Genomic DNA, 17188 nt, shown 5'->3' with positions numbered 1-17188 from the left:
TGCAATTAATAATTGCGTAATAAACACAATATATTGTGTTTATTACGCAATTATTAATTGCAATCATGCATTAATCAGCATGATCACCTTCACAGGACCAGAGATTTTCCAAAGATTGCAACATGTAGTTCCGAGCATTTTGGTTTACTCAGAAAACATTTTCCAAAACTTCACAGTATGCAAGTGAACGTCAAGGCAAATGTCAAGCTGGATATCTATTTCAAGGAGTGAACTGGAGTTTATTTCAAGACTAAAGGTCATTAATCTCAAATTATAACTGTGACAAGTCAATGGAAAATGGTTGATGCCAAAGTTTTCCACACATTGAAAGGAGGAAAAAATTATCAGTTTTTGTGTAAAAACCAAAACTGATCACAGACAGAAGCTGCATTTCCACTTATGGTATAATAATTGAGCAAACTGACATTTCAAAAATCTGTTTTCTTAATGGAAACACTGATTTAAAAAATATATATTTTACCACAACATTTTGGTCAAATGTTTTGTTGCTAGAATGGAGTGTTATTTTTGGATGTGTAGAAATTATATCATTTGCAGTGGAACTGGAATGGAAGCCATTTTTCAGATCACAAGTCACATGACAGACAGTCGGATGTTACTGCTGCTGAAAACCAAGAAGAAGACAACAGGAAGTAGTTGGAGGATCATGTTTTTAATGTTTTTAATGACTTATCTAGTGAAAAAACTTATTCATGTAGGATTTTTTTTTTTTTTTTTTTTTTTTTTTTTTTACATTAGTGGAATATTGACACAATTTTGTGCACATTTGTAACAGAAACACAACGAGAGAAAAGTCTAATTTTGACTTATAAGCTTCATGACTGTCTTTATAAATATGTTTACTTTGTGGTCTGTTTTATGTATTGTTTTAACTCTACTTTTTATCTGCAGATTAAGATTGCCTCCATGGGTGACATCAAAAGCCGCTGGCAGCAGTGGTCCGAGCAGCACATGGAGGGCCAGAAGCTCAACCCCTTCAGCGAGGAGTTTGACTACGACTTTGCGATGTCCCAGCGTCTCCGCAAAGGGGATTGTGGCTACGGTCGGCCCAAAGACGGCTCCAAAACCGCTGAGAGAGGAGACCGGGCCCACAAACACATCCACAGAGAGATGGAGGAAATGGTCTGGATCATCAAGGACATGGGCTTCAAAGACAAGGAGGGTCGGACTATCATCAGCTTTGGAAGACTCTTCGACCGCTACGTGAAGATTTCAGACAAAGTGGTGGGGATTCTTCTGCGCTGCCGCAAACACAAGATGCTGGACTTTGAGGGGGAAATGCTGTGGAAAGGACAGGATGACGATGTTATTATCACACTGGGAGACTGAGGACAGAAAAGCTGATTATTCAGCTCTTTCATGAAACATAAATAATGCATTTATAGAGTTCAAACATAGTAAACAGACGGAGTACAGAGATACAAGACTGAACAACATACAGACCAGTTTCTTTAGCTGGAAACACACACACACACACACACACATTTCCCTGTGCCTCATTAGTTCTCATATAAATGCTGAGATGAAGGGTAGCTATCTTTAGCATGCTAACTATGTGTGCCTTGCTAACTATGCTACATGCTAGAGGACTTGGAAATCCAACAATATGCCAGTTATGCTGTGACTTTACTCTGATTGCAGCTGAAGAAGCAGAACTTCATGACAAATGATGTGTAAAGAAATCACATTGAGTCAGTGTTTTACTTATTTATTTTATTTCAAACAGGTTTTAAAAACAAGAGAACAAGCAATCAGTGGGACAGAGAAAAACGTTCATAACCAAGAACAAAATAATTTGTTTACCACGACTTTTCTGTTGGGAAAGGAGTAAGAAGTGAAAGTTTTTTTTCTGATGTTTAAACATATTTTGTCTGAAACAAAACAAGAAAACTGATTGTGCTATGAAAAAGAACATACAGTAAAAGAGCTAATAGTAAATATATATCAAAATAAATCCAAGAGTGTTTTGAATTTAGAGTTCTTTCTAGCGACAGATTTTAATTATGAAAAGCACATTAAAAATGTTTAGTGTATTTTGAATAGGATTAGATGAACATTTCATATTTTGTGAATGTATTTAACAAAAACAGATTAATGTAGGTTGTAGAGGCTGTTGTGTTAAATTGTTTTATAAATAAATATTTTATATTTTGTGTGTTTACAGCAGTGAATCAATGCAGCAAATCTCCCTGAACTTACATGCTGGATCTAAACAGCAACCAGATTTCTGACAAACAGTAAAAGGAATCTTAAATATTTTTGCCACATGATTTAAAATAGTTGTAAACTGAAATGTTTTACTTAATGTTTAGATTTAGTACATCCACTCTGAGAACGGTCTAAAGTTGAGTAAAACTTTAACTTGAAATATTTTAAATGTGTTAACAATTTTCTTCTTTCAAAGTGAAAGTGTGGAAGTCTTCTTACAGAAGGAACTTTAAAAAAACGTATATTTATTGTGAAAGGTCATATGTCACATGTTGTGTTTGGTGTTACATGGTAGTAAATAAATTTCTGCATCATCAAACTTCCAGCCAGGGGATGAAGCAGTTTTAAATTCTTACTGGTAGTATGACGAAGATCTTCAGTGGCTCATATGTGGCTAAAACTGATGTGGTAAAATCATAGACATGAATATGTGGGAGCCTCATTGAGCACTGAGTTCTACGTTTCATCGCCGCCATCTTGAATGTGGCAGTAGAGCTTCCGGAGGTCCCTGATTCATGTGCTGCATAGACTTGTTTCAATTGTTTTACAGAACAAACTGGATCCACTGGCATTACCTTTCACAGGTAAAAATGAAAGAAAATAGTAACGTAATTTTCACGAGCAGAATTTCTTGACTTGGCAGCCAGAAACTAGTTTCTAAACAACCCAGAAGTGTTTCCTACGTGACTAAATTGGCCCGAAGTAACTACTGTGATTGTTATTTTAGAATAGAATTCAACTTTTTGTCATTGCACCGCCACAAGTACAAAGTGATGAAATGTAGTTTGCATCTATCCAAAAGTGCTATACATGGTATAAATATGTATTTACAGGTGTACAAAGGTGGTTATAAAAATAAAATGTTCAGTATAAATATAATCTAGATAAAAATATGGGAGCTATATGCACATATACAGATTATGCAGATTATACAGAATATACAGAAATGTTAGGAATGGATTGTATATGTATTAGTAGATTTACAATACAAGATAGATACTGGCAAATAATGTTTATATATTGAAAAAGTTAGCTAACTTTTTCAATATATCAGTGACGTTAAAATACTTTGTTGAATGGCACTTTATGAAGTTTAGTCCACTTACTTGTATCTTATCTGTTCTGATTTATTAAACATTTCCAAACAACACCAGATCTTATCCTTCTTTAAAATAATCGTTGTCAATGTTATTTTCTTTATCATTCTGGACAATATACTTCTTTCTATTTCTTTAGAACCTTTAATACAAAAGTACAGCTTATTCCACACACTTCAGTCTCAGAGTTAACCCCCATTTGTTACCCAGTTTTGATTAATGACAAACCGTCTTACAAATAGAGGAGGACTCGGTGTTTTTCAGATTGCAGGTTGCCATTTAAAATCAGACAGTATAATGCATCAGTTATGCTAAATGACTGCCATAATTATTGAATAGTGAATAAACAATGTGTTTTACAGCAATGTGTTTTGCAACACCTGTTTTGCAGCATTGTCTGTGAAGGGGGTCAGAGGTCAGTGCTTTGTGGAGGTTTTGGAAATGTCTGGGAATCTCTGCTTTAGCTCACTGACCATATTCAACAGGCTTCAGCTATTGTGTAACAGGTGAAAGTATTGATTTTACCCAAAAATAATATTTAAAAACTAATATGACACTCCAGCTGCGTTAATTATTACTTATATTGTGGTTCAAATGGAAGAATATGTTGTTGCCTTTAAAGCCTGTGATGTTCAGTTTTCTAGAAGTTTACTGCAGAACCTTTAAGTTCTGTTTGATGCTGCAGGAAACCCTCTGATGTTAGAATGCTCCGTCCAGATTCTGATGGAAAAATCCATCTTTCATTACTACAAAGCCTTCTCTACTGAAAGTCAAATCAAAGACTTTATTTGACCTTTGCTGCTTTTATTTTATTTGCAATGGAAATTATCATTACAAATACATCTCAGCTGATTTATTTACAGATTTTTTTTTCTCACCAAAATCCATAAAAGAAAAATATTTACCATTGAAATTAATTAAGTAGATCTGAATACTAGAAAACCAAAGCTTAGTAGTCACTAGAGAAATACATTTAAAAAACTTTCAAATTTCCCCTTTCTTTATGTGAAATAAAGCTTTTTTATCCACAGCAGGCTGCAAGAAAAGCAGGCAGTGATGAAGCAGAGCGGCTCAGTGTGAGCGCAGCTCCTTCCTACGTGCAGACACATACGGCTATGTGGTGTTGTTTGAAGATGTAATTTCTCCTGTGGAGGAAATGATTTATGTTTCAATTTGCCTTTGCTCCATTAGAGGGCCTCCTGTTGCTTAGTCCAATTCCTCTGTGTGAATTTATCTTTCTGTCTTTTGTGCATGCAAGTCACGCTTGCACTTGAACTTACGGTGTGAGCGTGTCCTCTGTCTGTCAGGCTGCGCATGTTCATTCCAGTCCTGTGTGCTATAGAGCGACCTGGCTTCCTGTCACGCTACTGCTGTGTGTGTGTGTGTGTGTGTGTGTGTGTGTGTGTGTGTGATAAGAGAGACGTTAATACTAGCTGATCGGTTTGGCCACCAGGGAGTCCAAACATCTGCCACAAAGGCAGACGGAGGGAGGGAGCCGCTCTGATGGAATGAGTGGAAATCAGATCCAGTGGCATCTTCAAGTTTTGACAGGTCAGAATTTAATTTGTGAAAATAGTTACTGTAAGAGAAAATAAGCTCCCTGATGCGTTATACACTGAGGTGGGCAGAGTACCCATAGATTGTAGTCAAGTCAGAATTACTTCAACATATTTATACTCAAGTAAAAGTAAAAATAGCTGCCCAAGAAATTACACAAGAGTAGAAAAGTATTTCTAAAAAAGTCTATTCAAGTACTGACTAACAGATCAAATTATTATCAGACGAACCAAAATATAAAGTTAAAAGGAAATGTTGGTATTTTGAGGATGAAAATGAGAATAATTCTTAAAAGTAACAAAAAAAACAACAAAATGAGACCAAGAAATGTTTCCAAATCAGTTTCTTTCAATAAAAAAACTTATGAAACGTTAACACAAACTGCAAGTGTGTCTGTGTTGATGAATGTTTGGTTAAAACATGTTTTTCATTCAGTGGGTAGAAATCCTGAAATTTTACGTAAGTAAGAGTAGAGATACTTCATAATATAATTACTCAAGTAAAAGTAAAAAGTACAATGCAGTAAAAATATTCCTAAATATTTTTTTTTTTCAAAAAAGTTGCTCAATTAAACGTAACCAGTTGCTACCCAACTCTGATATGACATTAAACAACTGTCACAAATTCAACACAATAAACAGCAGACAGGAATGGAGTTAAACTATTTTATTGACAGCTGGATTAGAATACCAGTACACCAAATTGTGCATTTACTCAACAACCGAACAGTTTGTCAGAAAATCTGCAAATATAGCCAGAATCTAAATCCAGTGATTAAAACTAAAGTTACATCATCGTTTTCCTGCCCTGATAACAAATCAGTCCTCAAGGTGCCAAAACATGAGCAATAAATAAAAGCGATGCACACATGCTTCTGCTGCTTAGCGCTGCGCTAACACCAGGTTTATGCAAACATTTGTTGGTGTTGATCAAGTGAAGCTAAAAAAAGGGACAGGATTTTCAAATGGAAACTGTATCCAGTGAAGATATTTAACATCAGAAACTACAGACAGGTGAGGCTTAAAACAGACACATACTTGGCAAACTATCCCTGGGTAAATGCTCTAGACGGAGGAAAACAGATTTATAATCAGCTTTGCTTTCACAGTTGGTCACACATGTTTCTAACAACAACAAAAAGGCCTGCAGAACCTTATGACACCTCCCAAAAACCAAAACATCTCCTTCCAGTATATATATATGGAGCGGAAGGAAGAAATGTTTGGAAATTTAAATAATTCTGACATGAAAATTTAAGGCTGCAAATGGAAATATTATGGCTTCGTATCGTAAGAGCAGTACAGAACATTTGGGTGTTTTGAGGGGCTGAATCACAAAGACGGCAAAATGTGACGAAAATAGATGAAAAATGATTTCATCTTTGATTCTCAGCAGAGTAAGACAGCCTGAAAATGTTTTCGCTCGTGCTTATGTGGGACACATCAGATGGGAGGATGCTCCAGATGGCATGAGGGGGAACGTTTTTATGAGTATTGCTAGAGAAGATGGAGGGTATAGTTTAATAACCGCTGCGTCTGCACAGCAGCAGAGCAGAGGAAATCTTCCACCAGCCAGCGTTTGGTGCTGTATCAACCCTCTTATCCTCCCACTCCTTCACTAAAATGATCTTTCAAAATGACACACTGCCACTCAAAACATGAAAAAACATAATTAAATTTCTTGTTGCTTGACGAGAAAAACATTTTCATGAGCAATGTTTGTTCAACTTTAAAGCCAGTTCAAGTCTTAGGTGCATTTTCTGCAAAAAACAGACACATTTCCACCAGAAGTTTCCCGAAACAATTCAGTCTGAATGTTTTCTCTCTCATGATTTAAAACTGTTGTGAATTATTTCTGTATATTTCTGTAACAATGTAATTGCCAATACATCAAACTATCCTTAAAAAGTAATCGTTGATTTAACCAATTATAGTTATTCATCATTACTAAAATACAAAATATTATAATTTATTAATAGCTAGTAACAGTTACAATGTCTTGAAATTCTGTGTTGGTTGGAATAATTTGGACATAAAATCAGTTGGAACTAAAAATGCCAACATGAAAAAGCGTCACATCGAAACGACTGAGATCAGTTTGACACAAAGTTAAAATATTTAACATGAGATATTTAGTGTATTTTACTGAGTTTTGCAGAACTGCAACCAAACAGAAAACAGCAGGAAGCAGAAACGTTCTTATAGATGGAGCGAGTCCTCTGGTTTTCAGCAGGCCTCAAAAATGTCTTAACAAACTAATAATAATAATAATAATAATAATAATAATAATAATAATAAAGTGCAGTTCACCTTGGTCAAAGTGTCAGTCTGGAAAAGTTGTTTGAAACACTTGAAAATAATAACCTCCATAGTTTCTATTCTACTGGTGATGGGTTGAAATGTTGATACCATATGTATATTTTTTTCTTGTTTTGTGTTGTTTGGATACGATAATATGACAATTCTTTGTCCTTAGCCCTGACAAAATGTGTGTCATGTGTGTTAAGGCCTCTATTTACATTACAATTGATAAAGTTTACATTTTAACATTCAAGTGACAGAATCAAAGGGAAACCGTAACGTTTTGGTGAGACGTATGCTAACTGCAACATTTCATTTCAGTAGCTCATCCATTAGACCTTAAAGTGAAGAAACATCTCAAATAAACCCGAAGCAGCTTTAAAAGAACATAATCACTTCTGACTGGCTTTGACTCTGTCAGTGGTGCAGATGTACATTTTGTTTCCTTCAGGTTTTTAGCACATAAACATTTCAGACACAATACAAACCGGCTATTAAGGTTTTACAATCAAGTAAAGCTAACCAACGTTTCACCTAATGCCCAATGAATGCATGTTAGTTGGAGTAAATGACAGGAAGAATCTTTACAAGTTTGACTCTCATTAGGCCTTATTTCAGCTAAATCTACAGAGCTATGAAGCAGCGGGACATTTCCGTCGGGTACAGGACTAGCTTTGAGCTAACAGGAAAAGCATCTGACTTTATTTCTAAAGTTAAAGTCAGGAATGCAGAAGTGTGTTTCCTTTTGTGGATCACTTAGGATATTAGTTCTCAATATATCATAACCTTGGCACCAAGCATAAACACATTCCCTGGGTCACAGTCTGCAGTTACTTCATGCATATATAAATATGTCTATTTTAGATTCATACAGATTTACTAACATGTCCTAAAGTTCAGAAATAGCTGCTGTTATGTATTTTGTTCCCAGCCATCAGTTAATTCTTAATGTTAGGGATATTTGTCGTTTTGTGAAACCATCCATAAGATAAAATACATTTTTTAAAGTTTTCCACTGGTTGATGCTCTCCTTGGAATATGTTGGAAATGGGTAAAGTAGTAAATCAGGTGCTGTCTGGTCTTAAACATGTAACTTCAGCATTATGACAATAAACCTTCATCTCCAGGTTTGTTGTATGTTCAAAGCTGCTGCAAAATGTTTGTGATCATCATGAGGAGAGCCACCAATAATCTCCAAAGATCATCCGACTGCGTCGTGTATTTCTACACTGCTGCTGATTTTTATCCAGTCTGAAAACAGATTGAAGGGGTTTATCAGAAAACAATCACTCGTGTTGCACATGCATCAACAGTTTTGGACAACGGTGAGCAAAGAGCTATTGCAAAGCTTGACAAGGTGGTCATAATTTAGTTAATATGAACTATTATATTAAATATCCATCAAACTTCCCCTGTCTGAGCTGAAGGAGAGCTGGTGTCTTCATCTCCTTCTCTCCAGACAAATCAGTAATTATAGCTGGCAACACAACACCTTTCACTTTTCAGGCTTAGTGATTATCTGCTTATTGTCTTCAAAGATAAAACTGTTTTTGTGTTTCCACCAAATGAGAGTAGAGGATTCAACCCAGAGTGCTTCTGGCCTGAAATCAATCGATTCCTTCAGAGCTGAGACCCACTGAGAGGTTGACCAATCAGAGCAGTGATTTCTGGGCTAAAAGAAATCTCCTAAAATGTTTACATGCACAGCATTTTAGAGGCATTTCCATTGAGAGTTTAAACATAATTAAATGTACAATAATGTTTAGTTGTTGGGTTTTGCAAAGTGTGTTTTGTGTCAAAACCTTCCACAGACATGTAAAGCATGAACATCCCACTGGAGAACATGAATGGCTTTTCAGACAGTAGAACTGATACATTGGTGATGAAATCATAACTTGTGTATTTGTTATGCATGAACAGCCATGAACTGGATGCTTTATTGCTTCACAGAGTGAAAGGAATTTGCTTGGAACGATGCTACCGGCAAAGCAGAGGCCACTTTTACAAAAAATGATTTGAATTAGAGGAATTCATCCAGTGATTACGGCAACCAAACGGATTTTATTTCAAAATTTTGCTTCTAACCAACAATAAAATTAAAAAGTCTTGATGAGTTAGTTTTATTTTTTAACAGAAAGCAGCTGAAACAAAACATCTTAAGAAAGAAAGGATAAAAGTGCTACATAGGAATGTTCCTCAGTTCAAACCGTGACCTCTGTGTAGCTCATGCTAAATCTTATCAAGTTTTGTGCTAATAGTAGAAATGCTAACCTGTCATGCAGATGCTACCAGCTACTGCTACAGTCTCAGAAAAAGAATCTACCAAAGATATCATCACCTCCTTCCACTTGTGTTTCAACATTTATCAACAAAGTCATGACAGATTCACTTTGGCTCACACCAAAAGACACAACCAGTGGTCATATGTACACAGAAAGGAGACATTATGGATCTTAAAGTGCCCAAATAAATGGTTTTTGCTCTAATAAAATTTCTCTACAGTGTGCACATTGTGTTCCCTTTACGTTCATCCCATTTCTCCGTCCTCTTTTGAAGTCTGTAACACCTGACGTCATTCCAGACAGATCCTTTGTTTGGATGGTGCAAAGAAGATTTCATGCTCTCTTTCTCTCTCTCCTCTTCCTCCCTCTCTTCCTCCCTCCGGTTTTCAGTCGAAGCATGGCTAATCACCAGGTGGCTTGGCTTTCAGTGGATCAGGGCTTTAATTTAGAATGAAAGCGACGCTTCTCTGCGCAGCCTGAATGCTGCTGGGTTTTTCTGCTGTCCCCCTCACAATGGCACATGCCACAAGGTAACTGAAGAAGAGGAAGAAGACACGTGCTGGTAGAAATTGGCACAACAGAAACTGTTATTCACCAAAGCTTAAAAAAGACTAGAGGAATGTTAGAAATCTATCTGAAGAGCTGCTGCAGCTGCCAGGTTCACAGGCAGCTGTTTGCTCTTTACAGCAACCAAGATTGAACTTTTCTTGTTTTTTCCAGTGATAGCGGCCGCTGCATTCAGTGTGATCTGCATGAGGAGGCGAAAACGAACCAAAGCAGAGCAGAAATAAGAAATAAAGAACAAACATTTGTTACTTTAGACCCAGAATACACCTGGCTGCTTCATGCTGGGTACATTCTGTTCCCTGTAAGGCCTCAGCAAAATTTAAATGTGCTAATGTCATGCATTTAACATTAGCCACTTTATATTAAAATTATAGTCCTGTAGAATAGACTGCATGCATACAATTTCATTTAATTTAGGGGTTCTTAGCTGCAGTTCTCAGTTTTCGCACCAGGACAGAATCTGGAGGACGTTTATAATTCACAATTTACAAAAAATAAATCTTTGCCACCTTTATTTTTGAAACCCTAGTTAGAATAAATTGACTTTGTCACTTTTTTATAATAGGCAAGGATGTATATTTCTCTTTAAAATCAACACAACATCAACTGAATAGACTGAAAAGTGCTTTAAATGTCATGTGAGTTAGTAACTGGTGAACATTAGCAGGTTGCAAACAGTTTTTGGGGACTGAGAAGGATTAGCCCTGTAACGTAGGTCCACAGGTGAGCCAGCTAAATGCTGCGATGTGAGGCTCTAACAAACTGTGTGCACAGAAACCAGCAGCAGTGTCATCCCTAACTTCAGGTTAAGATCCAGATCCTTCCAGAAGCTACAACAGCTGTCAGCCATGTTGGGATCGCCCACATGTTTCATGGAGTTGAACATCATTCAACCAATGTGGAACGCACAGAAAAAAACACAAAAACAGCTCATTTGGTTGGACCCAGTATCTCCTGGTATGTCGCAACAAATAACTTAGACCTTAGTGTTTTTAGTCCTGCTGCATACACATCCATCGATAGGAACTGGTTTCTCAAACATTACGGTGAGGACGTAGAAAGACAACAAGCAGCCCTGGGAATGAGAGTTGGATGTAGGCTGCAGAGGAGGCGGCAGCTGCAGCAAACGGAGCCGCCGAGTCCCAATAGGATGTGATCAGTGTCAGCATCCGAGCTCTGCTTTGAAGTATCCTCATTAAGGAGGGTTTGGTTTCTCCTTCCATCAAAGACATCTGAAGGGAGAGAAATCTCCCTTAGAGTCTGAGGGATGGTCAGTTACAACAATAAAAGAAATGCGGTTCCTAAGAGTCATGGGACACAATCTGCTTCCAAACTATTATATATTTCAAATGAATGCAGGACAACCGGCTGGTTAGCACAGTCATTTATCAGTTCTGATCGTTCCCCAGACTTGTGAATCTTAACTTGTTCCTGGTGCAGGTGAAGTGGTGACCAGCTGAGCCAGGCGCAGAGCTACAGGGTTTAAAAACGTTTCTTCAGACTCAGTTTAATCTGAGCAACAGGAAACTCCACAGTTTCCTTCCTGAGTCTTAGGATCTCTCACAACATGGTCCAATGGTGCTCTCCAGAGACATCTGAGATGAGTGGCGGATCAGTGGCGCCATAGTCGGGTCCACCATGGAGGAGGTAGGGAACAACTTGTACCAGCCAATCACCATGGTGCTCAGGTCGAGCTCCTCCAATAGGATTCGAGCTACGCCCATGAAGCTTTTACGGTCCATTCGTCCGTAGTTTCCCCAAACAATGACCTGAAGGCGAGAAACAAATGGGGATAAAAAGGCTGATTGTTGTCAATCTGTTAACGTTTTGTTTGTTTTGTTTTGTTTTGTTTTGGTTCGGTTTGGTACAGGAAGTGACCAGCACAGCCGGCCTGATCAGGAGACATCCATCAGTGTTTTTGAAAAACAAAGGGTCTTGGAAAGTGTCAGTTGGGTACAAGTGTTATTAGGGATGCACAATATATCGGTGCCAACATCAGTATCAGTCGATATCTGTCATTTTCTAACATATCGGTCCAATAAATAAACCTGGATCGATATAAACAACCAATATTCAGTTTTATCTGTTTCTGGTTGGGTTTTTTCTGAAGGTTTTTAAACAGTAATGAAATTTAACAACCGCAACACAAATATTTATATCAGATATTGGATATCAATAGCAGTCCAGATTTTCATATCAGTGCATCCCTAAGTGTCATTTATCTTTTCCCAGAAATAAAAATCTCCTAAATTAAATTTAATTTCTCAAACACCTTGTCTTGGATCCCATGGCTTGAAAAAGCTAAAAAGTCTAAATAAAATGTTGCTGCCAAATTAAACAGAGACGATATTCAGATTCATGACGTACGTGGAGCTGGACGTTAGCCAGTATTTTCACATTTTAACTCAATCATTATAGTTTCAAAAGAAGCAAATTTTATTAGAAAAGACTGGAATAGTTCCACATTGGACACATTCTTTGGTTTTATTAGAGCTCTAAAGTATTTATGATAAATTAATCTTGTCACCACAAAGACGTTAACAAATCTGCAGGACGAGGCATCATGGCTCTTCCACAGTGTTATTAATGCTTAAATTCAGACTGAAACTTAGTTTGTATTAAAACTGATGCACTTAATAAATCCCTGCAGATGATAATTTATGGTTCATGTGAAATGCATAGTAAACAAAGAGCATTTATCTTTTACTAATACTCTGGCTTTACTTTGCACTTTGAAACAAAACAAAAAGCTGCAGATCAGTAAAATCAATGCGTCACTTCATGATGCTGTGGACGAGATTTTGGAACCAAACTCACAACTTGGTGTCAAATTTAAATCCAAGCTCAGTAGATAGATGTATGCAGGTGTGTGAGCACGGCCCAGAGCATTTCTTTTTGTAACACAAGGCAGGCTGAGCGGTGTTTATTTGTGCATTTGGTGTCCTCTGTCCCCTGACATCCTGATAACATCGGGGCTCAACTCAGACAGCCGCAGTTCTTCTCAGGCGGTGGACAAAATAATCAATATCCATCAGCGCATACGTCGCCTCGTGTGGAGGTCCAGTGTCTCCCTGCATCACAGAATACCAAACGTCTGCGAATGATTTCCTCCGAGACTCTGAGTCAGAACTGTAAGAAATGATTCTCTTGTTCCTAACCTTTGGTTTCTATTGTCTTATTTCAACCACTGCAGTTTTCTGCACTTTAAGGAAAACACTTGTGGTGAAAAATGTTCAATTTTTATCAATCGGTTTTGAAAAAAGGCAAACAAGTGTCTCAGTTCCTCCTGGAATTACTTTCAGTTAACAAATTTGTGAGAAAACATTCTAAACTTTCAAAAAGTGCTCACTAAATGTAAAATTTACAGCATGCTTGTTTGTTACGCAATGTGTTTTATCCGAACTGACAAATAAAACTGGCTCTGTCACAGAGGCAATTAAAGCAGCTTTTTAAATAGATTTTCCGTGTAGTCTTAAGCAGCTCTGCGATTTGCTAAATTGGGAAATGACAAATTGAAAAGTGCTGCTGATTTCAGCGATTTTCATTATCCAGGGTGAATGAGTTTGATGAAACTCGGAGGACAGCGGCACAGACAGCAGATAATTAAGAGGGAGGCGTTTAGCGGCTAATTAGCCGGTGACAGGAGCAGGAGAGCAGCTGGAGGCAGAGCTGCAGGCCTCTCCGCCAACACATCACTGGTTTCCTGGGCTTCTGACTGAGCAGGCCTGGCACCAACACCCAGGGTGAAACCGTGTTCACGTGGGGCGTGCACTGAGCTAGCATGAAGACATTATGAAACACGGAGTATGGAAACCGGGAAAAAAAGAACATGACTAAAACATAATGCCAAGGTCTGAAGAAAGGAATATTGCAGATAGAGAAGAGCAGAGGAGGAAAAACTGAAGTGCAGAAATAATCCGTCTCTGTCTGAGTTGGTTGTTTGTGATTTTATTTTTTTAATTGTTGAAGCTGAAAATAAAATGAGCTCACAGAGCCAGCGGTTCTTCAGGTCACATTGTTTTAGAAAAGGTCCAGCTCGTGTTTTAAAGCGGCTCTCTGTGGAAGATTTTAGGACTCAGAGTTTATGGATGAAAATGTCATTTTTAATTTTTTTCCTCTACATTTTTTTTTTTCAATTGTGATTGGCCTTTTGCCCAAGCATGCTGACTAAAGTATGAATCATGCATCTTAGATTTGTATTAATAATGAAGAAAATAACATTGAACTCAAGTTCAGTTGGAAACAAGATTTGGTCGTTGTCAGAGCTTCCATTTAAGATATTTTAAATGTTGTTGTTCCTTTCTGTGGGTTCTTACCTGCACCACTTTCCCCTGTGGGCTTTCAGAAAAGACCAGGACCTGATTGTAGAGAGGATCCAGAGACTTCCTCACTGCTTTGGTCTTCTTCTTGGCCACACAGACTCCGTTCTCCAGGAGGTAAACTTTGATGTATGCCGCTGGAAGATGAGGAAAGAGAAAATTGAGCAACAAATTTGTCTTTTTTTTTTCTTTTTTCCAGGAGATAATTCGCAGAGAGACTTCTGGTTCGCCTTAAGGAAGTTCTGAAAAACATTTGGCAACTCAGAAAAGGGAAGAACAATCCCCAGCTGTCTGTGGTTTGGGGGAAACTGTGGCATAAAATGAGTTACTCATAAATATCTTGTATTATTCTCCTGAATAATAAAAGGCATTTTTCAGCAGAAGAAAACAAATCAGGCTAATTCTGAGAAACTGTCAAAGTGTTGCAAAGATACGACACAAAGGATGCTACTAAAAATATCATGTTATGCTTAAAAGCTGATGAGGCAAAAAACTGTTGTAACATCATAAAATCAGAATTATGTTTGTTATTTAACAAGTGAAAAGTTTATTTGTATTCACAGTAAAGTGTCTGCACAACTTAAAATAACTAAATAATAATGACTAAACTGTTCAAGGTTTAATGGGTAGGAAAGTTGGGGAGATGATTTATCAGTTGATTTGATTATTAAATAAATCAATATTTAATCCAACATTAAACATGATTTAAAGAACAAAAAGCAGCTATTCATGATTTAAATTAAGTTATTATTCCATTTAAACATGTCCAGCCACTAAATACAATCTGATTTCATACTTTTTGTCTTTTGAAACAGGTTTAGTTCAACACAAATATTACAGCTTTCCTTCAAGCATAATGACAAGTACAGTAACTTTAAACATGACTCAAAATGATCGGCAGCAGAAAGTTTAGAGCCCAAGTTGAACGAAGCTGTTAAACCTCCTGGGTGAAAAACCTCTGAGTCACTCTGTTCCTGTTTGGTGCATTTAGCTTTCTCTGCTCTGTGTGCAAACTCCCAAAACTATGAAAAATTGTTTCCCCCTTTTAGCCTACCCTGCAGGCTGCTCTGTGTGCAGCTGCTGCTGCTTTTGATTTATTTGTGTAGAATCGTCCTTGTCCTCAATATGGCAGAAATAAAAGTCAAGCAGGTTGGTTATTGGAACATCCTCAGTCCAGTGTGTGATGGTTCCCATGTAAGTCCTGGGAAAAGCAGGTTTTATTTGTTTGATCCAGCGGTCATGCTAACGTTACCTGGAGGTCCCTTTGAGCCTGGTTTCATGGTGAGTCCTCTCGCTTGAACAACTTCTACTTCCAGACCCCCGTTTCTCTCCGTCAGGCCGATTTCTACATCGCCTGCACGAATAATAACAGAAGTTCATTATTCGGGGTCCAAGTGAAGGTGATGCTCAGAAGGTTAATATGTTTAAGACTTCATGACTCATCAAGCTAACGTAATGAAAGTGTTTCTGGAACAAACCTCCAGAAAACACTGAGCTCCTTTAAATCTAGAAACCTGTGCAGAGTTCCCTTTGAACCATAATAAATGAACATTTACCAACATATCTGATGATTTCAGTGAAGGCACCGATCAAAATGGAAAGTTTGTCCAGTTGTGACTGTTTGGTCTTTATAAATGTGAGATTTTGTGTTTTTATGTAAAACACCTTGAAACGCCTTGCTGCCGAAATATGCTGTACAAATAACCTTGTTTGATTGATTGATTGATTGATTGATTGATTGATTGATTGATTGATTGATTGATTGATTGATTGATTGAACCAGTTTATAACTGCTTGCAATTCAAACATTTGATTTGAATTTTTGACATGAAAGAAGGAAAATACAGAAACTTTAGCAGTTCTTCAGTCAGAAACATTTTAACTTAATTTAATTCTGTTAATGAAAGTTTCTTTACTTCCAGTTCAACATTAAAGCTTTTTTTGATTTGTGATAAAATTATCATTCTGTCCGTTATGAATAATTGTGGCAAAACGGCTCAAAAGGACAAATATTCCTTTGTAAGTGACTGAGCGCAGATGATCTCCCAGTTATTTTGAGTCCTCTGACATTATATAATGCTGAAGTGGACAGAAGGTTGGGAGTGGAACCGGTCCAGTGAGTGTAACTGTTGTTGGTCCAAGGACGCCGTCTGACTGCCAGCGAGGAAGCTGACCCACTTACAGTAAAACACTGCTGCTGAGGACAGTCTGCGTGAAACGCACCCCCTACAGGAAATATATAACTATACTGCAGCTCAGATTTATGACAGAACTCTGAACGACAGCAATTTTAGCAACCACTAAATGTGTTTTATTAGAAAATAAGCCTTAGCTTTTTAATTTCCAGGAGATTCAATTCATCCTTCAATTCAAAAACATAAAAAAACTGAAGGCCTCACGGTACACAGCATTATTTCTCACTTAATGATTTATCACTTCATTCCAAACTTCACACTGAGAGATTAAAAATACAGCAAACATAAAAAGTCTGCACAGTCCCTGTGAAAATGCTAAGTCTTTGTGATTCAAATAAAAATAAAAATCAGCATCCAAAACATCGGGTTAATTTTCTTCATAGGTAACTTTGTCAAGGTAGATGAAGTCATGAAGCGTTTTAATGCTAAACCTTCAAGTTTCTGCTAGAAAACTAAAGATGAAGAAGGATTTGTCTGAATTCTGAGCTAAATTTGACACAAATAACCTGGAATGGACTGAAAACGACTAGAGAGACTGGAGAGACTAGAGAGACTAGAGACTGGAAAGACTAGAGAGACTAGAGACTGGAAAGACTAGAGAGACTAGAGACTGGAAAGACTAGAGAGACTAGAGAGACTAGA

At 37.4% G+C, this 17188-nt stretch overlaps 2 protein-coding genes across 2 annotated transcripts in view; one reads left to right on the top strand and one right to left on the bottom strand.

Moving 5' to 3' along the window:
* Nucleotides 1-2031, top strand: part of abraa (actin binding Rho activating protein a) — a 5291-nt gene extending 3260 nt beyond the window's left edge. Inside the window, exon 2 of the mRNA XM_007559695.2 lies at nt 913-2031. Coding sequence (XP_007559757.1) covers nt 913-1350 — 438 coding nt within the window. The 3' untranslated portion in view covers nt 1351-2031. The remainder of the gene's footprint in view (nt 1-912) is intronic.
* Nucleotides 2032-5534: 3503 nt separating this feature from the next.
* The window catches only part of rims4 (regulating synaptic membrane exocytosis 4), a 40838-nt gene continuing 29184 nt past the window's right edge, over nt 5535-17188 (bottom strand). Inside the window, exons 3-5 of the mRNA XM_016675093.1 lie at nt 15604-15725; nt 14349-14488; nt 5535-11801 (exon numbers count right to left, since the gene is read on the bottom strand). Coding sequence (XP_016530579.1) covers nt 11583-11801; nt 14349-14488; nt 15604-15725 — 481 coding nt within the window. The 3' untranslated portion in view covers nt 5535-11582. The remainder of the gene's footprint in view (nt 11802-14348; nt 14489-15603; nt 15726-17188) is intronic.

The sequence above is a fragment of the Poecilia formosa genome, unplaced genomic scaffold, assembly GCF_000485575.1.
Source record: "Poecilia formosa unplaced genomic scaffold, Poecilia_formosa-5.1.2 Scaffold106, whole genome shotgun sequence".
Lineage (NCBI taxonomy): Eukaryota > Metazoa > Chordata > Actinopteri > Cyprinodontiformes > Poeciliidae > Poecilia > Poecilia formosa.
The sequence above is the reverse complement of the archived record's forward strand: the minus strand, read 5'-3'. Positions and strand labels throughout refer to the sequence as shown.